At 42.4% G+C, this 27,465-nt stretch overlaps 1 protein-coding gene across 1 annotated transcript; it reads left to right on the top strand.

Annotated features, from left to right (window-relative positions):
- Window positions 1–268: 268 nt before the first annotated feature.
- LOC132832866 (zinc finger protein 721-like) lies at window positions 269–27,465 on the top strand. Its single transcript, XM_060851059.1, has 3 exons — window positions 269–309; window positions 2,123–3,676; window positions 23,346–27,465. Exons 2-3 carry the CDS (start codon window positions 2,528–2,530, stop codon window positions 24,510–24,512), a joined length of 2,316 nt encoding a protein of 771 aa, XP_060707042.1. The 5' UTR covers window positions 269–309; window positions 2,123–2,527; the 3' UTR covers window positions 24,513–27,465.

Genomic DNA, 27,465 nt, shown 5'->3' with positions numbered 1-27,465 from the left:
CCTGTTCTGCGATGTATTGTTCTGTGTTCTAAATATTTACCAAGGGAACTGAGACGGCAGCTGCAATGTGAGGTTTTATTCAGATGGGACAATGACAAGTTTAAATCCCCACCTGATCTGCTGCTCTAAGTCGATTTCATTTCACCGGTCAGTTTCCCAAGTTTCAGGAAACTCACGTTGCTCCAGAAATAATTAGATTGACTGTGAGAGACGTCAATCAGAGAGCCCACCCACTCTGCCCATTGTCTCCTCTTCCTCTTCCAGAGCTGGTTCACTTCCTATAGGGACTGAAAACCAAGTGAGGAGATGGTGAGTGAAGGAGCAGTTTTAATACAAATTGTATCCCATAATATCCACACCAATCTTCAGGCAGTCTGACTATCTTGTGGGTAATCAGGGGTAGAAATGTCCCTTATGCTGTGTGAGAAGATCCAGCTGAGAGAGCTGTTTACTCGGTGCTTTGTGCTGAACTGTGACTGGAGCTGTGTGTTGGATATTGAGTGTGTTTATTGGATTCCCTCTGATTTCCAGGCTGAGTTTTGTTGATGCTCATTCCTGAATATGTGAAGGTGAGGTGTAAATACCTGGGAGATGCAGCGTGTCTGAGGATTCTTACTGATTTCTTGTTGTTGAGTTCTGTGTGTGTATGTATTTTGGGAGCTGGTCATTATTCTGTGCACTGTAATTTATACAGTTCCCCTAAGAAAATGTTGCCCTATTGCTGGGATAGTACTGAAGAGAGCTGCTTTCTTGGAGAGTGTGCTGAGGAGGCTGTACACAGGAATAGGATTCAGACATCTTGTGTCTCGAGTATTCCCACCTCAGAGTGAGATCAATATTCCTGCCATTTCCCTTTACAAACCTTTACTGAATAAAAATATATCCATCTCACACTTGATGTCTCACATTGTTTGTGGAAGTGAGTTTTAATCTTGTGTTCAAGTGTTTCCTCATTTCACTCTTGAAAAATCTGCCTCTCATGTTTACATGATGCCATTGATTCATCAGCAGATTTGAAATTGTGCTGTCTCATCAATCAAATCATTCACTAATATGGGGAATAGTTTCTTGAAGACATCACAGTGACATCATTACTGTGAAAGGACTGCACTGTTACATAAGGTTCCAGAGTTGAAATTATCAGAGAATCTTATTTCTTAAAACCCACGCAAATGTCAAAGACTCCATATTCAGTGTGTGAATAAACAGAGTTTTTATAGATTAAATCCTTTAATGTTCAGTACTGAACATGAAATATACTGGAATATTCTGGTGATGTAACATTGCTGGATGGTGTGCTAATGGGATTAAGTCCTATGGGGCAGCTGTGATCAGGGGAACAGCTGTGTTCTTGATACTGTACAGACTGATCAGTGTTGCTGCTGCAAATGTGTTGCTGGTTAAAGCACAGCAGGTTAGGCAGCATCCAAGGAATAGGAAATTCGACGTTTCAGGCATAAGCCCTTCATCAGGAATCGGTTGCTGCCAACATTCCTATCTATGTGAGTGGGGAGTGATCGTCTCGACACCTTGACTTTCTTGACTGCGCAGAGGATAAAAATGGTCTGGAGACAGAGGGGTGTCAGGAGGAGGTGGTTTTGATCATCTACTTGATATTTTTTCCTGAAGACACTTTAACGTTGTGTCTCACTATAGTATGCTGGCCCCCTTAATGACTGTGAATGGAGGTATGAATGTTTACTGTTGTTTGATTGGTGGTCCACAATTTTTAACAGGATCTGACGGGACTACATAGCTTTTTTTGATCTTTTGGCTGTGGGGCTGTTTAACTCTGTTTATTACTGGTTACTCTTGATGTTTAGTCTGCCCCTCATATCCCCAACATTGCTCCTAACCTGTCTGTCTCCTAGTTTGATGATAATCATGGAATTAGGACTGTGCCGGGCTGTGAGACTTTGGTGGAATACAATCATGCTGCTGCTGATCGTTCACTGTACCTTATGGACACCCAGTTTTGAGATCTGCCCACAGTCTACTCCCTTGTAATGATGAAAATGTTGAAGTATTCATTCATCAGTTAGGTAGGGAATGGTAAGTTTACTTGAACTTGTTTAAAGAGAAGGAGTTGGAGGAAATCATGTTTCCTTTTCCTGTTTTACAGAGGGATTACTTTGTTTAACACCAGAGAATACAGAGAGGATAGACACTGCCAATAGATCCTGACTGTCACCCAAGGAACAACAGCACAACAGTGGAAAGACACCAAATTACTTCACAGCATTGCTCAACACAAAGAAGTTTGGGCAGTGAAACCATCAGCTGGAAATCGATTGGGTCAGGGGAACTCTGATCTGTCATCAGATCTGAAACTCAGTAGTGGTGTGGAGCCTTCCCTCTGAAGGTTCGGTTGTAGGTGATCGAACAGGGTGAGGTTGGGAAGGAATCTGAGTGGGTCCAAATGTGGTTAGAGCTTCAGTCATTCATCAAGCCTCATGAACTGACTCACTCATGTAGGTGAGAGCTGTTCAAGTGTGATGAGGGCTCCACAGCCTTGTAAAATCTTCTAATGCACAAGGTGCATCTGCTCTACAGCCACATGGAAGAGAAGCTATTTGAATGTGAGATGTGTGACCAAGATTTTTCACAGTCCTCAAATTTCCAAACACACCAAAGCATGCATACAGAGGAGAAGGCATTCACTTGCGAACTGTGTAACAAATCCTTCTCACAGTCATCAAACCTCCGTGTACACCAACGTATCCACACAGGAGAGAAGCCATTCACATGCAAAGTATGCAATAAGTCATTTGCACATTCATCAACACTCCGTAAACATCAACGTATTCACACAGGGGAGAAACCATTCACATGTGAGGTGTGTGACAAAACGTTTTCGCGACCATCAACTCTTCACGAACACCAACGCATTCACACAGGAGAGAAACCATTCACATGCAAGGTGTGCGACAAATCATTCTCATACTTAATGAACCTCCGGGTTCACCAACGCATTCACACAGGAGAGAAACCATTCACCTGTGAGGTGTGTGACAAAGCTTTCACACAGTTATCACACCTCCAGGCCCATCAGACAATCCACACAGGAGAAAAACCCTTCAAATGTGAGGTTTGTGATAAAGCTTTCCCAACATCTACCAGGCTTCTGATGCACCAGAGGATTCATACAGGAGAGAAACCGTATAGGTGTGAAGTGTGTGAGATGTCTTTCACGCTATGCTCCGAGCTCCTGATGCACCAAAGGATTCACACTGGGGAGAAACCCTTCAAATGTGAGGTTTGTGGGAAATCTTTCTCACAGTCATCGAATCTTCATGCACATCAACGTATTCACACGGGGGAGAAACCATTCACATGTGAGGTGTGCAATAAATCCTTCTCACACTTAATGAATCTTCGTGTACATCAACGCATTCACACAGGGGAGAAACCATTCACGTGCAATGTGTGTGCTAAATCCTTCAGACAATTGTCAAGCCTCCTTAGACATCAGACAGTTCACACAGGGGAGAAACCCTTCAGATGTGAGATTTGTGCCAAAGGTTTTGCGGCCTCTACAACCCTTCTAAGACACCAGAGGATTCACACAGGGGAGAAACCCTTCAGGTGTGAGGTTTGTGATAAAGCTTTCACTCAATCCTCTGGTCTCCTGACACACCAGAAGATTCACACTGGAGAGAATCCCTTTAAGTGTGAGGTGTGTAATGAGGATTTTGAACAGTGTATCACTTGTGCATTCACACAGGGGAGTAGCCAGTAACATGCAAAGTGTGTGGTTTAAGCCTTCATCACATCTTCACCCTCCTGGAATTGGAGTGAAACTCTTCATGAAACTCCTCCAATCTTCTGAAGCACCAATGGGATCAAGGCATTGAGAAACCATTCAGGTGCACTGTTTGTGACAGGCTTTTACATGGTTAGTGTATCTGCTGGTCCATTCACACAGGGTGAAGAAACTCTTGTTGGTGTGAATTGTTTAATAAAGCCTTTATACAATTGTCGGACCTTCTGGATCATTAGTGAACCCACATGGGAGACAAACCAGAGATGGGGGAGTCACGTGTCAGGATTGTTTCACCTTTTCCTCCTCCCCCAGCAGACACCAATGATTCAATGTGATCCTGGAGCCAGGTCACCTGCTTCCGCTGCACTGAGAGCTGTCTGTGTTGTTTCCCCTCCAGGGGAGCTGTGGTTCCAAAGCACTGTCTGTTTCAGCAGGGTCTGTCTCAAACCTCTCCTACATTGACAGCAATACTCAAGCCCCACAAAAGAATATATTTTAAAAATCTTTGTCGGTCAGCATAGGTCCTGGTGTCCACAGAGAGTTTAAGAAACAACCACTTTGCTGTTGGTGTGGAGTCACATGTAGGCCAGACCAAGTAAGCATGACAAGATTTCCTTCCCTCAAGCACATTAGTGAATCAAATGGGTTTTTCCTGTCAATCATTTCATAGTTATCATTTGACTCCTAATTGAAGATTTTTATTGAATTCAAAATCCACCATTTGCCATTGGTAGAATTCAAACCTGGATCCCAAAACATCAGCTGAGTCTCTCTGTTAATAACCAAGAGATAATGTAACTAGGCCATTCCTCCGATCAACATCACCATTCCTGTGCTGCATCCATTGGAGATTTCAGAGGGAGATGAGTTTGAGATGACAGAAATACAGAGGAGCTGAGGTCATGCAGCAATTTGTATTGGAAGTATGGAAATTTTAAATTGGAGACACTGTGGGACTGAGAACCAGTGAAAACCAGTGAGCACAGGGGAGATAGGTATGAGAGTTAGGATAGAGAGTGCAGAGCTTTAGCTGAGATGAGGTTTACGGAGTATGGAAGATGGGAAGCTGGATGGGAGAACATTTAAATGATCTAATCTAGAAACAATAGTATGGATGAGAATTTCAACAGTAGATGGACTAATATGGGGTGGGTGTTGGAAATTGGGAATGTTAAGCAAAAGTGAGGACTGCAGATTCTGGAAACCAGAATTTAGATCAGAGTGGTGCTGGAAAGGCACAGCAGGTCAGGCAACATCTGAGGAGCAGGAAAATCGACGTTTTGGGCAAAAGCCCTTCATCAGGAATTAGAAATATTACAGAGGGAGAAGCAGGTGACATTTGCGATGGAGAGGATATGTGATTGGAAGCTCAGCTGGTGGTTGAAGAAGATGATATTGACCAGTTTTTGTTGGAAATGTAAGTGAAGAGAGTATTCGAGAGTAACTTATGGAATGTGGGAACTGGAATAATACCTTGAGCCTGTGACACCATTCAGTTAGATCATGGCTGATCTGCATCTTAACTTTACCTACTTGTTGCAATAAATCTGTCAGTCTCAGTTTTGAAATGTTAAGTTGAGCCCCAGCTTTAACAGGTTTTTTCCGTGGGGCAAGATTTCCAGTCCCCTTTTTGCTGAACACTCTCTCCCTAATTTTAATGCTCTGCTCCTTGTTCTGGACTCTCCCACTAGAGGAATCGTTTCTCATGAACTACTTTACTCATTTGCTTATTAATCTTAAACATGTCAGTTAGCTCGCCATTTAATTTTCTACATTCAAGGGAATGTAAACTCAGTCTGTACAGATAATTTAAACCTTTTATCCCAGGCATTCTGGTGAATCCATGCTGCACTCCCCCAAAACTATTATATCCTTCCTCAGGTGCAGTGCCCAGAAATGAATGAAGTTCTCCAGGTAGAATCTCAACAGAGCTCTGCACCATTTGCATGTAACATCCACAAGGACACAACTGGTTTTGGGAGGAGAGGCTGTGGTTTATCTTTTCTCTTCAGGATGGTCCGAGAGTAATGAGCACTTTTGACAGAGGAAAGCAGGACCACTAGTTCTTGATGTGGATCAAACAATTCTGGTGAAATCAGTTGTGAGCAAGATATACTCAAATCTTTTTGCCTTCAACATTAGCAGCAGGAAGATGGACCAAAAGGATGAGAGTAAAGGTAATTTGAAGCACAGAATGCTGATATAGTTGAATGACAAACCAGATTGATAGCTACAGAAACATTGTGGTGCACAGAAGGACAAAGAGCAGGGAGTTGGGAATTAGAAAACACTGTCAAATTCGCCTGGTGGAGGGGGGGGAAGAAAGGATCTTCCAGGAATGGAACCGATTGGTTCATGTACTCATGTGATCATTGGATCTCTGTAACCATTGGTGGGTTTGTAAGTTGGAAACAGGTTCCATCCTGTGTTACCAAAATTCGGTGTCATTTTTGACCATCAGAATTGAGATCCAGACTAAAGGGATTTTAAAGAAACTTCTGTCTACATTATTTTGAGAGAGTTTCCCCTGATGTGAGTGTGTGTGTGTGTGTGATTACATTAGATTACTTACAATGTGGAAACAGGCCCTTCGGCCCAACAAGTCCACACCGACCCGCCGAAGTGCAACCCACCCATACCCCTACATTTACCCCTCACCTAACACTACGGGCAATTTAGCATGGCCAATTCACCTGACCCGCACATCTTTGGACTGTGGGAGGAAACCGGAGCACCCGGAGGAAACCCACGCAGACACGGGGAGAACATGCAAACTCCACACAGTCAGTCGCCTGAGTCGGGAATTGAACCCGGGTCTCAGGCGCTGTGAGGCAGCAGTGCTAACCACTGTGCCACCGTGCCGCCCACTAAGTTAGTAAAATGTTAGTAAAATGAGCCAGCTCTCACAAGTGGGTTTGAGGTAGAATCAGACACTGCTTTAGTTGGTGATCTGACTTTTGAGAGACCCTCTTCAGGTGACAGGTGTTTGGTTAATACCATGGTGATTAGATTGATTGAATTTTACAGCACTGGAGGAGGCAATTCAACCTACCATGTCTATACCTGCTCCAGAATAAGCTGCCCAGCTAGTCCCGTTTTCCAGCCCAGTCTCTGTACTTCTCTGAATTCATCACTTTCAAATATATATCCAGCTCTCTTTTGAAACCTTCATTGCTCTCACAGGCAATGCATTCCAAATCTCTGAGTAAAGACATTTCTCTTCCTCTCACTCCTAGCTCTCAATTTTTGACAATCTAAAACCCTAGTTACTGGCCTATTAGCTAATAGAAGCAGAATATCCTTCTTTACCCTGTCAAAATTGTTCATAGTTTTTAATATCTCAATAAAATCACCTCTTAATCTTCACTACTCCAAGGACAATGAACCCAATTTCTCTGATTTTACCTTGTATCTAAAATGCCTCATTCCTGGTATCATTCTGGTAAACCTCCTTTGTAATCTCTCCAGGACTTTAACAACCTTCCTTAAGTAAGGTGCCCAGAATTGAACACAATACTTCAAATATGGTCTGACCAATGATTTTTAAAGGGTAGCATCAATTGCTTGCTTTTATACTCTCTGTCTCTATTTATATACCCATGGATCCTATAAAGCTTCTGACCACTGTTTTAACTTTCCTGGCCACCATCAGGAGAATCAAGCACTTGAACCCTGAAGTTCTTCTGCTCTTGTATTCCCCTCAAAGTTGTACGATTGAAACTGTAATGTCTCTCCATGTATGTTCTACCAAAATTATTATCTCACATTTCTCTGTATTGAAATTCATTTGCCATGTGTCTGCCCATTTGGCAACATGTAAAATTCACTATTCTCCTTAGCACTTTCTCTCATTTACAGATGTAGAGATTTTACTCTAAATACCCATTTCAAAATTGCATATGTAAATCAGAAAAAGCAATCCTTGGGGAACACCACTTTCAACTTGTCTCCAGACTGAGAATTGCCAGTACCAATGCTTTGTTCCTTATATTTAGCCAACTTCCGATCCATGCTGCCAAGAACCCATCAATCCCATGCTTTTAAATTTGCTCACCAACCTACCACATGGTACTGCATCAAATGCTTTCTGAGAGTCCAAATAACAATATCAAAAACACTACCCTCATTCCACTGTCTGTGTCACCTCACCAAAGAACTCAATTAAATTGTCAGACATGCCCTGCTCTTGACAAGCCATACTGACTGTTTAGTAATAACTTATTTTCCACTAAGTGTATATTTATCTTATCCTGTATTATGGTCTTCTTCAGTTTTCACACAATTGATGTTAAGCTAATAAGTCTATATTTTCCTAGGTTATCCTTTGAACCTTTCTTAAACAACAGTGTCACATTTGCAATCCTCCAGTGCCCTGAGACTAATCCTATGTTCAGAGAAGCCTGGAAGATTTCTATCAACTTTTCCGCGATTTTCTCCCTTACCTCTCTCAGTAATCTGCAAAATATCCCATTCGGGCCTAGCAACTTCTGTATCTGGAGTGCTACCAGTCTTTTTAGCTCCTCATCTTTATCTATCATTGTTCTGCTCAGTTGCTCAATACCCACATTTTCAAATGGGCTGTTGTCACCATTTTCTAATTTGGTAAACACAAAAGAAAAGTACTCATTTAGTACCTCTGCAATACCTTTGCTTCAATGACCAGCTTATCCTACTTGTTCCTTATGGGCCTTTCCTAATCTTTTACAACTAATATGTTCGAACAAATTTGATTCAGCACAGCATGCCATCTTTTCCTCCTTCTTGTTTGCCTTCCGTATTTCCAGGCTTAATCTCTCTCCTATATTTGAGATATTCTTCCTGATATTTATTGCTATTATTATTCTGGAGTGCATCATGTGCCTCCTTTTCTTCCTTTTTTTTCATCACTACCCTTAGTCATCCAGGCTACTCTAGCTTTAGATACCCCGTTTTTATTTCTGTATTTTTCTGTCTAGGAAAACTACTGTCCTGAGTATGGTGAGGGAGTAGAATGAGTATCTACAGACCTGAGTTGCCACAGTTCATCATAGCTCAATGTAATAAAAGTGTGATATGTTCACCTTACACACTTGCAAGATTCATTTTATGTCCTGGGAAACATCGAATCATTTGCAAATGTTTTGTTATTGTAGGCTGAATATTATGTTGTTTTTCAGCTGTTCTTTCCGCTTTCAGTATAGATCTGTAATCCATAATAAATTTTGGCTTAACCCAAACTCTTTATAATTTATCAGCATGTTGTGTTCCTATTCACTAATATTCAGGATCCTTGAGTAAGAGTCCTGTACAATGTACACTGGTCAGTATTACTGTCAGCTGGGATACTTTCCACATCAATGGATTTATAATTTACAGTTCACAGGAAGCAGAATATTTCCTGAAAAAAATGACTTGCATTTAAATATCAATGTTCACAAATTCAGGTAAAAATGATAGTAATTTAAATCCAATTAAATACTTTTGAAATATAGCCACTGTTGTGATTTGGCAGTCAATTTGCAGACAGCAAGCTCCCATAAACAGAAATGTGACAATGATCAAATGATCTGTTTCAAATTGATTGCAAGATCTAAATTAATCAGGACAAAAGGATACCATCCCCTGCTCTTCTCTAACCTGTGTCACAGGATCTTTACATTCACCTGAGAGGCCAAACAGACCAGCTGAACCAATGGGCCAAGCAGTGGCAGATGGAGTTTATTTTAGATAAATGTGAGATACTGCATTTGGAAAGGCAAATCAGGACAGGACTTATACACTTAATGGTAAGGTCTTAGGGAGTGTTGCTGAACAAAGAGACTTTGGAGTGCAGTCTTGTTCTTACTTGAAAGTGCAGTTGCAGGTAGACAGGTAGCGAAGAAGATATTTGGTGTGCTTTCCCTTATTGGTCAGTGCATTGAGTATAGGAGTTGAAAGGTCATGTTGCAGCTGTAATGTACGTTGGTTAGGCCATTTTTGGAATACTGCATTTAATACTGGTCTCTCTGCTATAGGAAGGATGTTAGAACACAGAACAATAAACCACAGAACAGGCCCTTTTGCCTTTGATGTTACACCGACCTATGAATGAATCTAAGCTCACTCCTCTACACTATCCCATCTCATCCATGTGCTTATCCAAGGATTGTTTAAATTTCCCTCATGTGGCTGAGTTAACTACATTGGCAGGCAGGGCATTCTACGTGCTTACCACTCTCTGAGTAAAGAACCTGCCTCTGACATCTGTCTTAAATCTATTACCCCTCAATTTTTAGCTATGCCCCCTTGTACAAGCTGACATCCTAGGAAAAAGACTTTCACTGTCTACCATATCTAATCCTCTAATCATCTTGTATGTCTCTATCAAATCTCCTCTTATCTTCTTCTTTCGAACGAGAATAGACCCAAGTCTCTCAGCCTTTCCTCATAAGACCTTCCCTCCAGACCAGGCAACATCCTATTAAATCTCCTTTGCACCTTTTCCAATGCTTCCACAACCTTCTTGTAATGGGGCGACCAGAAATGCACACAATATTCCAAGTGCGGCCTCACTAGACTTTTGTATAGTTGCAGCAAGTTGTGAAACTTGAAAGGGTTCAGAAACAATTTGCAAAGACGTTGCCAGGATTGGAATGTTTCAGCTATAGGGACAGGCTGAACAGGCTGGGGCTATTTTCCTTGGAGACTGAGGGTTGATCTTATAGAAGTCTATAAAATCATGAGGGACATGGATAGGGTGAATAGCCAAGGTCTTTTTCCCAGAGTAGTGGAGTCCAAACCTAGACAACATAGGTTTGAAGTGACGGGAAAGATTTAAAAGGGACATATGGGATACGTTTTCACACACAGAGTATGAGATGAGCTGCCAGAGGAGCTGGTGGACACTGGTACAACTACAACATTTAAAAGACCTCTGAATGTGTACATGAATAGGAAGGGTTTACAGGGATAATTGCCAAATGCTGGCAAATGGGACTAGATTAATTTAGGATATCTGGTTGGCATGGACAAGTTGGACCAAAATATCTGTTTCCATGCTGTACATTTCTGTGATTCTATAACTCTTCAGCGAGATGGTACCTTGGACTGGTACACTGTTCAGATCTTTGGATTGAGATCTGAACTCACAACCTTCTGACTCAGAAACGAGAGTGCTCTCTGAGACATGGTTGACAATAACTCAATATTTTATCGGAAAATAAGAACTAAGAGCAAGGGTTAGCCATTTGGTTCATCAAGCGTTTTCTACCATTCATACAAATCATAACATGATCATCTACCTCAAAGCCATCTTCTGCTCCATCTTCAAATCCCTTGAAGTCTATCAATTTCTGTCTTGAACATATTCAGTGATTTCATTGTAGTTGATTCACCTTCTAAGTCCCAAGGCTTAGTACAGAATGTTTTTTCCCCTCAAAATTGGAATCCTGAATGTTCAATTTGCTCTAACATAGCAAATGATTTGAGCTATCAGTGTCAGCATTGTCTTGGACTGAATCTTATCATATTTTGGCTGAGTTAATTTCATCATGGTTCTTGGAATGTTTTTTTCTCTGAGCCTTAGTAAGGCTTTTTCACCATAATTGTACCAAATGCACCTCATTAACTATGTACTCTGCACCTCTCCGATGCTAGCCAAATTCTCCCACTCACCACAGGTGGAAGAAATCATTGATGTACACATATCCTGGAATAGAGTGGCATCTCTGGTGCCAATGCCATCTTGATACCTCAGCCTTAATACTGAACACACACTGGCATTATGGACAGCAGCCAAAACCTACACGGTTTATGGCATGGCTGACACTCCCTCATATGCAGCAACTGGGTTGATAAAATGGAGTTGTGTACCACCACCAGGCCATCTAGCTTAGCCAGCCTTAGGCATATCCACTCTTCCTGCTCTCTCCAGTCATCGCTACTCTTTCCCCAGTGTAGACCAGCATTTGATCATTGTTCAGTGGGGAAACCACCACGGAGAGACCTTCAAAAAATGTAAAAGATTATCTTTTTATTATAATCATCAAAAGCAAACAGAAACCAAATGAACAGAAGATGCATTTTGCCTCCAGAATATAACAAACCACTTGCATGTTAATCAAAATTGCTCCTGTTCTCCCTGCTCCTCAGCATCTATCACATTGCCTTGTTACCTGCTGAGATTGTGCAGAGCACACAACGCTATAATGATGTGACATACTCTACCGTGCATTGCCCCCCTCCCCCAAAGCACATATGCATCCTTACACTCAGACAATCAAGGTATTTTTCAATGTATAATTTCAGTTACATCACACTGTAAATTTTTGCTATAAATTGTGTCCTCCACTATCACCTGATGAAGGAGCAGCGCTCTGAAAACTAGCATGCTTCCAATTAAACCTGTTGAACTATAACCTGGTGTTGTGTGATTTTTAACAGAAATATTTGGACTGACTGAGAGAGACGTCAATCAGAGAGCCCACCCACTCTGCCCATTGTCTCCTCTTCCTCTTCCAGAGCTGGTTCACTTCCTATAGGGACTGAAAACCAAGTGAGGAGATGGTGAGTGAAGGAGTAGCTTTTATATAAATTGTATCCCAGAATATCCACACCAATCTTCAGGCAGTCTGACTATCCTGTGGGTAATCAGGAGTGGAAATGTCCCTTATGCTGTGTGAGAAGATCTAGCTGAGAGAGCTGTTTACTCGGTGCTTTGTGCTGAACTGTTTGACAGAAACTGTGTTGGATATTGGGTGCGTTTATTGGAAGCACTTTCATTCTGATTTCCAGCCTGAACTTTGTTGATGGCTCATTACTGAATATGAGAAAATGAGATGTAATTATCTGGGAGATGCAGAGTGTCTGGGGATTCTTACTGATTTCCTCGTGTTGAATTCCGTATGTGTGTCGGAAGCTAATTATTATCTAGTCGACCATCATTTTACAGTTCCTCTGAGGGAATTTTTGCCTTGGTGAGATGTATGGGGGGGGGGGGGTGGGGAAGCATGGGTAGGTGCAGTGCAGTGTTGAGGGAGTGGGAGATTGTATGTCAGAATAGAAATCGGATATTTAGTGTCTTAAGTATGTCCCACACTCAACAAGATCAGGGTGGTTCTGTGATCAAGCTCTATATTTCTGCCCTTTCTCCCATCCCTTCAAACAAGGGCGCAATCTCAGCATTAGGGGTAGACCCTTTAGAAATGAGGAGGAATTTCTTCAACGAGAACGTATTGAATCTGAAGAACTCATTCTCTCTGAAGGCTGTGGAGACCAAGTTATTGAGTGTACTTAAGATAGAGATAGATAGGTTCTTGATTTATAAGGGGATCAGTGGTGATGGGGGGGAAGGAGAATGAGGTTGAGAACTATATCAGCCATAATTGAATGGCAGAACAGACTGCATGGGCCAAATGGGCTAATTCTGTTCCTCTATCTTATGGTCATAGACCTTGGATGAGCAAAATTCAATCAGTCTCACACATTACACATTCCACATATTATTAGATTAGATTTCCGACAGTATGGAAACAGGCCCTTTGGCCCAACAAGTCCACATCAACCCTCCGATGAGTAACCCACCCAGACCCATTCCCCCACCCTATATTTACCCCTGACTAATGCACCTAACGCTATGGGCAATTTAGCATGCATACTTTTGGATTGTGGAAGGAAACCAGAGCACCCAGAGGAAAGCCCCCCCGCCCCATGCAGACACGGGGTGAATGTGCAAACTCCACACAGACAGTCACCCAAGAAGGGAATCAAACCTGGGTCCTTGGTGCTGTGAGGCAGCAGTGCTAACCACAAAATGACTATGCTGTCCATCCATTATGATTTGTGGAAGTGAGTTCAAATCTTCTTCCACACTTAGTGTGTCAAAGTAATTCCTCATTTCATCCCTGAAAGGTCTGGCTCTGATTTTTAAATGATGACCTGGCTTTATCTTCTCCAACCAATCAAAATAATTGATCTGTATTCACCCTGTCATATCTCAAAAATGTTGATTTTATTACACCTTAACTTTCTAAACATTGGGAATTTATCCCCAGCTTGTTTCATTTCAAATCAACACTGCACACCTTCCAAGGTTAACATCTCCTTCCTGTAGTGAGGTGTGCAAAATTGCTACCTGTATTCCAGGTGTGGTCAAACTAGGGCTTTGCGTCACTGAAACATGACTTCTACCTGAGGATGTACTTCACTGTCAGATGGGAGCAGTTGTAAGGATGCACTCTCAGAAGGCCACATAGGGCCATGGTGGAATCACATCTGAAATACTGTCTATGGTTTTGGTCTCTGTGGTTCAGAAAGGATGTAATTGCAGTTTGGATAAGATTATTTTGAGAATAAGTGTTAACTTATAAGGAAACATGAAGTTGCTTGTACTAGTACCTCTTGGAGCTTTGAAGAGAAAAAGGTAATCTTGTTGAAATATATTGAAACCAGAGAAAAACTTATAGGGTGAATATTGGGAAGATGTTTCCAATTACCAAGGAAAATAGAACCAGTCACACAGTTTAAATGTGAGGTCTCCCTTCAAGATAGAATTTAAAAGAATTTTATTTTCTTACTGTTATTATTCAATGGATTCCCCTACTCAAAAAGCGGCAGAGACTGTGTCATTGACTATATTCAAGATTGAGTTAGATAGATTTTTGACAAACAATGACACCAAGAGTTATAGAGAAAGTACAGCTGAGACCCACCAGCATGGACCTGTCAAGCCAAATAATCTGCTTTTGTTATGTGAGAACCAATAGGAATATCACAGGTTTAGGGGAAAGGTGAGAGTGCAAATAAGAGAAGCAAAGAAGGTTAAGGGGTGATCTGATCAAAGTTTTCAAGATATTAAAAGGAAAAGACAGGTTAGATAAAAATAAAGTATTTCTACTTGTTGGGGATTCTAGAACTAGAGGAGAATTATAACCAAACAGTTAGAAGAGATTTTAGGAAACAGTTCTACATACAAAGGGTGGTAAAGGTTTGTAATTCTGTTCTACAAAAAGTAAAGGATGCTGGATCAGTTGTGAATTTTAAATCTGAGATAGATGCAATTTTGGTTAAGCAAAGGTTTTAAGATATATGAGCCAAAATACAGGTATATGGATTTAAGCCACAAACCAGCCAGCATTGAATGGTGGAACAGGCTGAAGGGACTGGTTAGGGCCTATGCCTGTTCCTATTTCCATTGTGGAACTATGAGAAAAAACTAGCAGCTAATGTAAACAGAAATCACAAAGTCTTCCATAGGTACATAAATGATCAGAAGAGTGGTTAAAGGAAGCGTCGGGCTGATCAGAGACCAAAAGGGGATCTGCAGACAGAGGCAAGGGCACAGGTATTAAATTAATATTTTGCATCTACTTTTATAAAAGGGTAGGATGCTGTCCAGGCCATGGTAACAGATGAAGAAACTGTCACTGGAGATGTTCAAATTTAATAAGAAGTTTTGGATAGATTTTTGACACTCAGAATTGACAAGATACCAGACGAGATGTATTGAAAGATTTTGAAGGAAGTTATGATAAAAATTGCTTGTGCTGTAATCTTTCAGTTTTCCCTGGACTTGGGGAAGTTCTCTGAAGACTGCAGGATTGCAAACAATTCAGTCATGTTCAGGAAAAAGCTCTAAGGATAATCCCAGCAATTACAAACAAACTAGTTTACCTTCAGTGGTGGGAAAATTTCTTGAAACAATTATTTGGAATAGAATCAGAAGTCACATGGAAAAAGGTTAGTTGATTAGGAAGAGTCAGCATGGATTTCTGAAGTATACATTGTGTTGAACTAACTTGGAGTTTTTTGATTGGTAACAGAAAGGCTTGATGAAGGTACTGCTGTTCACGTGATATAAGTTCCAGAACATGTTTGTTACAGTGACCCACAGCAGATTTGTGAGGGAAGTTATGGGTCATGGTATAAAAGGGATAGTAGCAAAGTAGATATAAAACTGAGTAAAAAGTGAGGTCTGCAGATGCTGGAGATCACAGCTGCAAATGTGTTGCTGGTCAAAGCACAGCAGGCCAGGCAGTATCTCAGGAATAGAGAATTCGATGTTTCGAGCATAAGCCCTTCATCAGGAATAAGAGAGAGAGAGAGCCAAGCAGGCTAAGATAAAGGGTAGGGAGGAGGGACTAGGGGGAGGGGCGATGGAGGTGGGATAGGTGGAAGGAGGTCAAGGTGAGGGTGATAGGCCGGAGTGGGGTGGGGGCGGAGAGGTCAGGAAGAGGATTGCAGGTTAGGAGGGCGGTGCTGAGTTGAGGGAACCGACTGAGACAAGGTGGGGGGAGGGGAAATGAGGAAACTGGAGAAATCTGAATTCATACCTTGTGGTTGGAGGGTTCCCAGGCGGAAGATGAGGCGCTCCTCCTCCAGCCGTCGTGTTGTTGTGTTCTGCCGGTGGAGGAGTCCAAGGACCTGCATGTCCTCGGTGGAGTGGGAGGGAGAGTTAAAGTGTTGAGCCACGGGGTGATTGGGTTGGTTGGTTCGGGCGGCCCGGAGGTGTTCTCTGAAGCATTCCGCAAGTAAGCGGCCTGTTTCACCAATATAGAGGAGGCCACATCGGGTGCAGCGGATGCAATAGATGATGTGTGTGGAGGTACAGGTGAACTTGTGGCGGATATGGAAGGATCCCTTGGGGCCTTGGAGGGATGTGAGTGTGGAGGAGTGGGCACAAGTTTTACATTTCCTGCGGTTGCAGGGGAAGGTGCCGGGGGTGGAGGTTGGGTTGGTGGGGGGTGTGGATCTGACGAGGGAGTCACGAAGGGAGTGGTCCTTGCGGAACGCTGATAGGGGAGGGGAGGGAAATATATCCTTGGTGGTGGGGTCCGTTTGGAGGTGGCGGAAATGGCGGCGGATGATACGTTGTATGCGGAGGTTGGTGGGGTGGTAGGTGAGAACCAGTGGGGTTCTGTCTTGGTGGCGGTTGGAGGAGCGGGGCTCAAGGGCGGAGGAGCGGGAAGTGGAGGAGATGCGGTGGAGGGCATCGTCGATCACGTCTGGGGGGAATCTGCGGTCCTTGAAGAAGGAGGCCATCTGGGCTGTGCGGTGTTGGAATTGGTCCTCCTGGGAGCAGATGCGGCGGAGACGAAGGAATTGGGAATATGGGATGGCATTTTTACAGGGGGCAGGGTGGGAGGAGGTGTAGTCCAGGTAGCTGTGGGAGTCAGTTGGTTTATAATAGATGTCTGTGTTGAGTCGGTCGCCCGAGATAGAAATGGAGAGGTCTAGGAAGGGGAGGGAGGAGTCTGAGATGGTCCAGGTGAATTTGAGGTTGGGATGGAAGGTGTTAGTAAAGTTGATGAACTGTTCAACCTCCTCGTGGGAGGACGAGGCAGCGCTGATACAGTCATCAATGTAGCGGAGGAAAAGGTGGGGGGTGGTGCCAGTGTAGTTGCGGAAGATGGACTGTTCCACATACCCTACGAAGAGGCAGGCATAGCTGGGGCCCATGCGGGTGCCCATGGCAACTCCTTTAGTTTGGAGGAAGTGGGAGGATTGAAAAGAGAAGTTATTCAGGGTGAGGACCAGTTCAGTCAGTCGAAGGAGGGTGTCAGTGGAAGGGTACTGGTTGGTGCGGCGGGAAAGGAAGAAGCGGAGGGCTTTGAGTCCTTCGTGATGGGGGATGGAGGTGTACAGGGACTGGATGTCCATAGTGAAAATAAGGCGTTGGGGACCGGGGAAGCGAAAATCCTGGAGGAGGTGGAGGGCGTGGGTGGTGTCCCGAACGTAGGTGGGGAGTTCTTGGACTAAAGGGGACAGGACCGTGTCGAGGTATTGGGAGATGAGTTCGGTGGGGCAGGAGCAGGCTGAGACAATGGGTCGGCCGGGGCAGGCAGGTTTGTGGATTTTGGGCAGGAGGTAGAAATGGGCGGTGCGGGGTTGTGGGACTATGAGGTTGGAGGCGGTGGATGGGAGATCCCCTGAGGTGATGAGGTCCTGGATGGTCTGGGAGATGATGGTTTGGTGGTGGGAGGTGGGGTCGTGGTCAAGGGGGCGATAAGAGGAGGCGTCCGCGAGCTGGCATTTGGCTTCAGCGGTATACAGGTCAGTGCGCCAAACTACCACCGCGCCTCCCTTGTCTGCGGGTTTGATGGTGAGGTTGGGATTGGAGCGGAGGGAGTGGAGGGCTGCACGTTCTGAGGGTGAGAGGTTGGAGTGGGTAAGAGGGGTGGACAGGTTGAGTCGGTTAATGTCACGGCGGCAGTTGGCTATAAAGAGGTCGAGGGCGGGTAGGAGGCCAGCACGGGGTGTCCAGGTGGATGGGGTGTGTTGGAGGCGGGAGAAGGGGTCGTCAGAGGGTGGGCGGGAGTCTTGGTTGTGAAAGTAGGCACGGAGGCGAAGGCGGCGGAAGAATTGCTCAATATCTCGGCGCGTGTTGAACTCATTAATCCGAGGGCGTAGGGGAATGAAGGTGAGTTGGCTGAGTGATAGAAAACAGACATTATGGTCATAGAGTCATAGAGGTGTACAGCATGGAAACAGACCTTTCGGTCCAACCTGTCCATGCCGACCAGATATCCCAACCCAGTCTAGTCCCACCTTCCAGCACCCGGCCCATATCCCTCCAAACCCTTCCTATTCATATACACATCCAAATGCCTTTTAAATGTTGCAATTGTACCAGCCTCCACCACATCCTTTGGCAGCTCATTCCATACATGTACCACCCTCTGTGTGAAAAATTGCTCCTTAGGTCTCTTTTATATCTTTCCCCTCTCACCCTAAACCTATGCCCTCTAGTTCTGGACTCTCCGACCCCAGGGAAAAGACTTTGTCTATTTATCCCATCCATGCCCCTCATAATTTTGTGAACCTCTATAAGGTCACCCCTCAACCTCCGACACTCCAGGGAAAACAGCCCCAGCCTGTTCAGCCTCTCCCTGTAGCTCAAATCCTCCAAACTTGGCAACATCCTTGTAAATCTTTTCTGAACCCTTTCAAGTTTCACAACATCTTTCCGATAGGGAGGAGACCAGGATTGGCACACAATATTCCATTAGTGGCCTAACCAATATCCTGTACAGCTTCAATATGACCTCCTAATTCCTCTACACAATACTCTGACCAATAAAAGAAAGCATACCAAACATCTTATTGACTATCCTATCTACCTGTGACTCCACTTACAAGGAGCTATGAACCTGCACTCCAAGGTCTCTTTGTTCAGAAACATTCCCTAGGACTTTACCATTAATAAATACCTAAATAATCATTCAACAATCAAAATTATCAAACAATATTTCCAGAGACACTTTTTCTTCAAACTGCATGGCCAATGTATATGTTTCAAACTGGAGGAAACTTTATGGTAGAGACCCTCAAGAAGTTGATATTGGGGCCCTTGTTTCTCCTCATATATATTAATGATGTGCAGGGGACAATTTCACAGTTTGCAGGTAACACTAAACTTGAAACTGTGTGGGTAATAGTGTGGAACTCCAAAAGGACATTGATAAGTTGATGAAGTGGGTAGCAGATGAGTTTCAGTGCATCAAGTGTGAGATAATGCATTTTGATCAGAAAACACTGAAAGACAATATTAAATAGGGGGTAACAATTCTAAAGGAAGTGTAGAAGTGGAGGGATTTGGGTGTATAGTTGCATGGATCATTAAAAGTGGCAAGACAGATGGAGAAAGCAGTAAATAAAGCATAGTGTTCTCAGCTTTATTAGTAGAGGCATAGAGCATAAAAGCAGGGAGGTGATGTTGCTTTGTACAAGAAACTTGCAAAATGTTCACTGGAGTTTTGTGTACAGTTGTAGATGCCACATTATAGAAAGGTGTGTGTGTGTGTATATATATATATATATATATATATATATTAAATACGTTGGAGGAAGTGCAGAAGAAAGTTACAAGAATGGTTCCAGAAATAAGAAACTTCAGTTATGAGGATTCTTTCTAAAAGTTGGGACTGCTCCCTTTGGAAAGAAGAAGGCGGAGAGAAGATTTGCTAGAAATTTTCAAAACTGTGAGCATGCCGTACAGAGTAGATAAGGAGAAATAGTTCTAGCTCATCAAAAAAACAAGAACGAGAACATAAATTTAATGCAATGTGCAAATATGTAAGGATGATATAAGAAAACATTTTTCACACAGCGAATAGTTAAGGTATGTAATATGCTGCCTAAAAAATGTGGTGGAAGCAGGTTCAACTAAGCCATTCATCAGACGTTATTTTTGGATGGTAATGGTCTGCCGTATTGGGAAAATATAGGAGATTGTGGTAGCATTGATTCTATTCCCTCATGCCAATAGGCTGAATGGCCTGCACAGTAATATTTCTGTGATTCTGTGTAACCTTCTGTGTTTGGATTTAAACTCAAAGGGCCAGATATTCGCAACAATCATGGAGACTTCTTGCAGCTTCCAAAATGATGGGAAGTAATTGGATATTGGATTCCTGCCTCCATTTCTATGCTTTTTAATGGTGGGTAGGGTTCTCTGTAACTAATGATGTGAAATGTTTAAATCCCCATCCATTTAAATTTCAAGAAAACACAGACTTTCCTGTCAGAGAGAGATGAAAAATAAATTGTGTTCCATCAGTTCCAGCACTTCTTTGTTGACATTTCCCTCAGGGTTGCCATTGTGTCGTTGTGAGTGCTTGGATGCTGCCCAAAGTTAAAATAATTTCAAAGGGGGAATTTGAAGTTCATAATTTGATTGACAGTCAATCAGGATAGTGATTGATTACCCGCCTGAAGTAGAGTTATGAATATATGGTCGTAATGCATTAATTACATAAGAGGTAAATTATATTGAAGGATACATTACATTTTCAGAACTTTTGTCGAAACTTTCACTCTCAAGCACAGAGTTGGGAAAATTCACAACTTGGGAGAAAGAGCTCTAGACACACGAATTTTCAATCCACAGGAGTGGGTATTTGTTTGAATCAGAGCTACAAACCTGGAAAAAGTTCATGGAGGTAGGCTGTGGGAAAGGTTCACCTCAATGCTTTGGCATTTTGTCTGGCCTGGTGTACCTTTACAGTTCCCTCTAGAATCCTTTGACAACTGGACATTTCCATTCATAGCTTGAACAGAAAAAAGCAAAAAAAAAAGCCTTCAGTCCTCACTGCCCATACCACAAATTCCTCTGCCCATTCAGTGGATGCCACATCAAACACCCACAGTTCATGCCTGAACCTCACTATTCCAATGAGTTGATTTGATTTTACACACATACATGTCGACTTCTAACAGTTCCAAAGATCACTGTATCTCTCCAAAACATACCTTGAACCTATCCAAAAGCCTACCTCACCTCTCTAAAGAAGAGTTTAACCCTCTCTTGTTAAGTCCCAGAAGAGAACGTTGTATCTGACTGAAGGCAGCTGCTGTTTCACATATGCATTGACTTCGTACGTGTGAAGGACAACCCATTTACAGTTAGGGTGGCACGTGGTTAGCACTACTTTTTCACAGCAAGAGAGACCGGGGTTCAATTCTAGCCTTAGGCAACTGTGTGGAGTTTGCATGTTCTCCCTGTGTCTGCATGGATTTCCTCCCACAGTCCAAAGGTGTGCAGATTACGTGGATTGGCCATGCTAAATTGCCCATAATGTCTAGGGATGTGTAGGTTAGGTGGATTAGCCATGGGAAATGCAGGGTTATAGGGTAGGGGGATGAGTTTGGGTGGGATGCTCCTCATACAGTCCCTGTGGACTTGTTGGGCCAAATGGCCTGTTTCCACACTGTAGGGATTTTCAGGATTCCTGTTCTCGCCACCCCTTGGTGAACATGGTCAGCGCCAGATTTGTGACAGGCCTCCCACATTTTGGGTTCTAAAAGAAATTGTTAATCCGGGAGTCTTTCAGTCGTGGTGAAGATGCATGTCTTGATTTTCTTTCTGCTTAGCATGGCTGCTGAGGTCTGCCTATGGTGAATATTTAGTTAGTTCATATGAAAGCTAATTGCTCAGGATCGTGGAAGGGTTGGGATAAAGAGGGCCATGAGAGGTGGGAATATGATTTTGGCAGTTAATTATCATGGCGTAGAGGTGCTCGAGTCAGAATTCCCTTTAATTTCTTTTTCATCTGCACAGATCTCTGAGGTCTGGAACTGGACGTTTTTGCTGTGATCCACAGCTGATATGGAATGTTGGAGTGGCTGCGCACATGCAGTTTAGAGGGAAGATAGGCAGTGTGGAAGGGCTGAAGGCCACAAATGTTTAAAAAAAAATGAGATGGCATAAAGGTGGACCTTTTAACCAGCTTGCTTCGGCATTTGAAATTGGTCTACTTCAATTTGCATCCAGTAGAAGCAGACCTGACAATATCTCACTCTCTCCTCACGAATTGCAAATAGGACTTAATTGGACATTTTGCACCGAGATGGGTCTAGAAAGTCAGGAAATTTCCCATGAGCTATCCATTTTTGCAGCCAAACTCTGTTCTACAATTCTGACAAAGGATCAATGGAAATGAAATGTTAACTGATTCTGTCTCTCTGCAGATGCTTCCAAACCTGCTGAGTTTCTCCAGAAATTTCCATCTTTCCACAATCTGTATTGTTAATCCAGCTCCATAACAATTCAGCTGTCATACCTGGTAACACATTTATTAAAATGTCTTTTTATGCTTTGTTAAAGATTTTACCTGAAGACCTCGCCCTTTAGTGTATCAAATTATCTGATTTCTCAAGGTAAACCAGAACCCTTCAATCAGCTACACTGAAGCAATATTTCCTCAGTTATAGAAATTCATGCTAAGTCTTATTTCTTTAAATAAATTGAAATCAGTGGATGAAATTTCTTAATCAGATTTATCTTTTTGTTACACTAAACACATTCTCTAAGGGTAATACTGGTGTTCACCAACATGACTTAATCTCATAGTGAACTATAACCCATTTTACACTGCACTTGACTCTTTTCTATTGCCCTCAAGGTGTCTGGAAAGTTGGGGTATGGGTAGAGGAAAGAAAGTAGCCACCTTGTCTGCTCTGGTCACTATTTCGTGTCCCTGCTAGAAACAGAAGGTGTGTAACTGTCAGGTGAGGAAGAAGAAAAGATTTGGATATGATTCCCACACTGGGGAATTACAGACTGGCACTCTCTATAGAATAGTTTCTATCTGAGGAGTCAGCCCCTTCAGCAAAGGAGGAGTGGGATTTGAAGGAAATCATGCTTCATTTTCCTGTTTTACAGAAGGATTGCATTGTACTACACCAGAGAATCAGAGAGGATAAACACCACAGTTAGATGCTGACCATTACCCAAGAAACAACTGCACAACAATGGGGAGAAATCCAGTCCCTCTGTAACATTGCTCAACACAGAGGAAGTTGGGCAGTGAAACCATCATCTGGATGTTGGATTGGGTCAGGAGCATTTGATATATCACCAGATCTGAAACTGGTCAGTGGTATGGAGCCTTCCATTAGAACCAAACTTTCTGAAGGTTTGGCAAAGGATGATCGGTCAGGGTGAGGCTGGGAAGAAGTGTATGAACCTCATGAACTACTGACTCATTCCTATTGATGAGAGACTATTCAAATGTGAGGTTGTGAGGAGAACTGCACAAGCTCATAGAATCACCTAACACACAAGGTTTATTGTCCAACCTGTTAACACAAGAACAGCTTCATGGAAGAGAAACTGTTCAAATGTGAGTTCTGTGACCGAGCTTTCACAAAGCCTTCAGCACTTGTTCAACACCAACGTATTCACACAGGGGAGAAACCATTCACGTGTGAGGTGTGTGACAAATCCTTTTCACAATCATCAAATCTCCGTGTGCACAAGTGCATTCAGAAAAATGAGAATCTATTCACCTGTAAGGTGTGCAACAAATCATTCTCGCAGTCATGGACTCTCCGTGTGCACCTGCGAATCCACACGGGGGAGAAACCTTTCACATGTGCGGTGTGCAACAAATCATTCTCACAGCCATCGACCCTCCGTGACCACCAACGTATTCACACGGGAGAAAAACCATTCACATGCGAAGTCTGTGACAAAGCATTCAGGCAGTCATCGAACCTTCGCGAACACCAACGTATTCACACTGGGGAGAAACCATTCAAGTGTGAGATGTGCAATAAATCCTTCTCATGGTTAACAAACCTCCGTGCACACCAACGCATTCACACAGGGGAGGAAGCAGTCAAGTGTGAGGTATGTGACAAAGTCTTCACACAGTTAAGGAGTCTCCTGCTACATCAGACAACCCACACAGGGGAGAAACCCTTCAAGTGTGAGGCTTGTAATAAAGGTTTTGCAACATCCTCAACTCTCCTGATACACCAGAGGATTCACACAGGGGAGAAACCCTTCAAATGTGAATTTTGTGAGATGGCTTTCAACCAAACCTCTGATCTCTTGAGACACCAGTTGATTCACACAGGGGAGAAACCCTATAAATGTGACGTGTGCAATCGAACTTTCACACAGTCATCGACACTTGGTAGACACAAACGCATTCACACTGGGGAGAAGCCGTTCAAGTGTGAGATGTGTAACAAATTATTCTCAGATTCATCGCACCTCCACAGACACCGACGGACTCACACTGGAGAGAAGCCTTTCACGTGTCAAGTGTGTAACAAATCATTCTTGAGATCATCAAACCTCCGTGCCCACCAATGCATTCACACTGGGGAAATGCCATTCAAGTGTAAGGTGTGTGGCAAGGGCTTTGCAGAATCATCAGCCCTGCTGAAACATTGGCACATCCACACAGGGGAGAAACCATTCACGTGTGAGGTGTGTGACAAATCATTCTCACAGCTAGGAAACCTCTGTGTGCACAAATACATTCACAAAGTTGAGAATCTCTAATCATGCTAAATGTGCAAGAAATCATTCTCTGACTCAACATCCTTCTGTGCACACCAACACACCCAGAGAGGAAAACCTTTTCCCTGCAAAGTGTGTAACAGTCCTTCTTAAGTTTGTCAGACCTTATATTCCATCAGGGGATCCACACAGAGGAGGAAGTCTTCAATTGTGAACTTAGAGTGTTTTATCTGCAAGAAGTTGAACCATTTTGCACACAGTTGTTCTTCTTGGTGTTGTAGATACTTATATATGCATGTCTTTGTTTTTTGTTTCCAGGTTTAAATGGTAGAATATTATTGCAAGGTGAAAGGATGAACAAATGGACGTAATGCTGCAATTGTACAGGGCATCAATGAGATCATTCATGGAGTATACAGTTTTACTGTACTATACCATGTACAGTTTTGGTCTCCATAATTAAGAAGGGATATAAATACAATAGAAACAGTTCAGTGAAGATTCACTCAGCTAAGGTTGGACAGATCAAGCCTGTGTCCATTGATTTTGGAGGAATGAAAAGTTACTTAATTGAAATGAATAAGATCCTCTGGGGACTTCCCCGGGAGACCCTTGTAATGTTCTGGGGACCTGGGTTCAAATTCCACCAAGGTAGATGGTGTAATTTGAATTCAGTAAAAAAGAATTGTAATTAACAGTCTAATGATGACCATGAATCCATTGTCGATTGTCAGGAAAACCCAACTGGTTCACTAATGTCCTTCAGGGAAGGAAACTGCGATCCTTATCAGGCCTTGATTGCATGTAACTCCAGAACAACAGCAATGTGGTTGACTGTTAACTGTCTTCAGGGATTGGTAATTAATGCTGGCCTACAGCAGTGAGTGAATAAAAACGATCCCTCTGCACTGAAGCACTCTGACGTTTCTCTCCATTTAGATAATAGGTTGATTTTCTATTCCTCCAAACAAACTGGATAACCTCACACTTATCCATGTTATACTACATCTGCCATGTTTTGGCCCATTCACCTAATCTATCCATTTTAATTTGTAAGTTTCTTATTTCTTTACTGCAACTTACATTGCCACCTATTTTACTGTCATCTGCAAATCTGCTATAGGACCTTCAATCCCTGCATCCAAGTCATTAATATAGATTGTAAATCATTGGGCACAATGATCAATCCCTTTGGTGCCCCAGTAGTTACAGCTTGTCAACTAGAAAAAGGCTCATTTATCCTGACCCTCTGCTTTCTGTTGTTTAGCCAGTCTTATGTCCAAGTTCATAATTACCCTTAATCTTATGGATCTTACTTAGTGTGCTAACCTTTTATGCAGGACCTTATCAAATTCATTCTGTAAGTCCAGATATACTACATTTACAGGATCTCACTTGTTACGTATTTGAAGAACATGAGCAATTTAGTCAAACATGATTCACCCTTCATAAAATCATGTTGATTCTGATGGACTTTATTTTAACTTTCCAAATATCTTCTTTAATAATAGATTTTAAAAATTGACAGATCTTAAACTGACTGTTTCCTACTTTCTGCCTCCCTCCCTGTTTTAATAAGGGTGTTACTTTAACATTTTTGAAATCCCCTGGAACCGTTCTCTCATCCAGGGGTATTTTGAATTATTATAACCAATGGATCTGCTATCACTGCTGGCACTTACTTATAGGATATCAGGCCCTGGGGAGTTATCTGCCTTCAATCCCAATAATTTGCTCAGTACTTATTCCCTGGTATGATTATTCTAAGTTCCTCAATTTCTATAACCTCTGCATTACCAGTTTTAATTGGGATGATACTAGTCCTCCGCCATGAAAACAGAAGCAAAGTGTCTCTGCTATTTGTGTTCCCCATTATTAACTTCCCAAAGGCATCCTCCAAGGGACCAACATTCACTACATCTATTTTCATTCCATTTATATACTATTAGAAGCTTTTGATAACTGTTCTTATATTTTTCTAGTTTTCTTCCATAATTTATGTTCTGCTCTTTTTATGAAATTTTCAGTAACCGTGTGTTGATCTTTACATGTTTCCCAATCTTTCAGCCTGGCACTTGCCTTTGCAACATGGTATGTCTTGGTTTTTGTCTTTATATTATCTTTAGCTTCCTTGCTCAGCCATGATTTTTTTTTTCCCTCTCTTACAACCTTTCTTCCTTTCTGGAATATATCTTCATTGGAAACAATTCAGTATCTCCTTAAACAGCTAACGGCTTATCAAATGTCTTAACTTTTAGTCTTCCTGTCCTGTCCACTAGAGTCAGATCTGTCCTCATGAGTTTGTAATTACCTTTGTTTAATTCCAGACCTATTTCTCACCCTCAAACTGAATTAGAAATTCTAGCATGCTATGATCATTCTTCTGAAAGGATCCTTTTCTATGAGATCATTAAGTAATCCCACCATGTTACATAGTATCAAATCCAGAATAACCTGCTCCCTGGTTGGTTCCACAACATACTGCTCCAAGAAACAATCTCTGATACATTCAGTGAACTCTCCCTCAAGGCTACCCTTGTCACTTTGATTAATCTAGTCTGTGAGTATATTAAAAGCAACCATGCTAAATTGCAACTGTAAATGATAACCCATCATGTGTGATACATTTTAATTTTCTTCTGGCAGGTAAGTGTTGCAAATACTTAGTCCATGATTCATGCATTGCAGAATATAAATTTTAGTTTCAGGATTATAATTTTTAGCTTGAAGGTTTAGAGTGATCAGAAGGGATACAGCTATAAACCAAGAGGTCTTTGCTAAAGAACTGGATGTATAACTTTGAAAATAAATTTTCAGAAGTCTACTATTTTGAACTAATATTTATGGATTTTATCAAACCACCTTTTGAAATAATTCAGTTTGAATTTCTGCTTGATGGACAAGTAATGTTGAAGGCAGCCTGAGAACACGAAAGGAACTGCTTGTGAGATACTGTTTTTGATGAAGTACATGACCTTAAAGATGTAAGAAAAAT

This window comes from Hemiscyllium ocellatum, chromosome 35 (assembly GCF_020745735.1).
Source record: "Hemiscyllium ocellatum isolate sHemOce1 chromosome 35, sHemOce1.pat.X.cur, whole genome shotgun sequence".
NCBI classification, from domain to species: domain Eukaryota; kingdom Metazoa; phylum Chordata; class Chondrichthyes; order Orectolobiformes; family Hemiscylliidae; genus Hemiscyllium; species Hemiscyllium ocellatum.
This window is presented reverse-complemented; position numbering and strand designations above follow the sequence as displayed.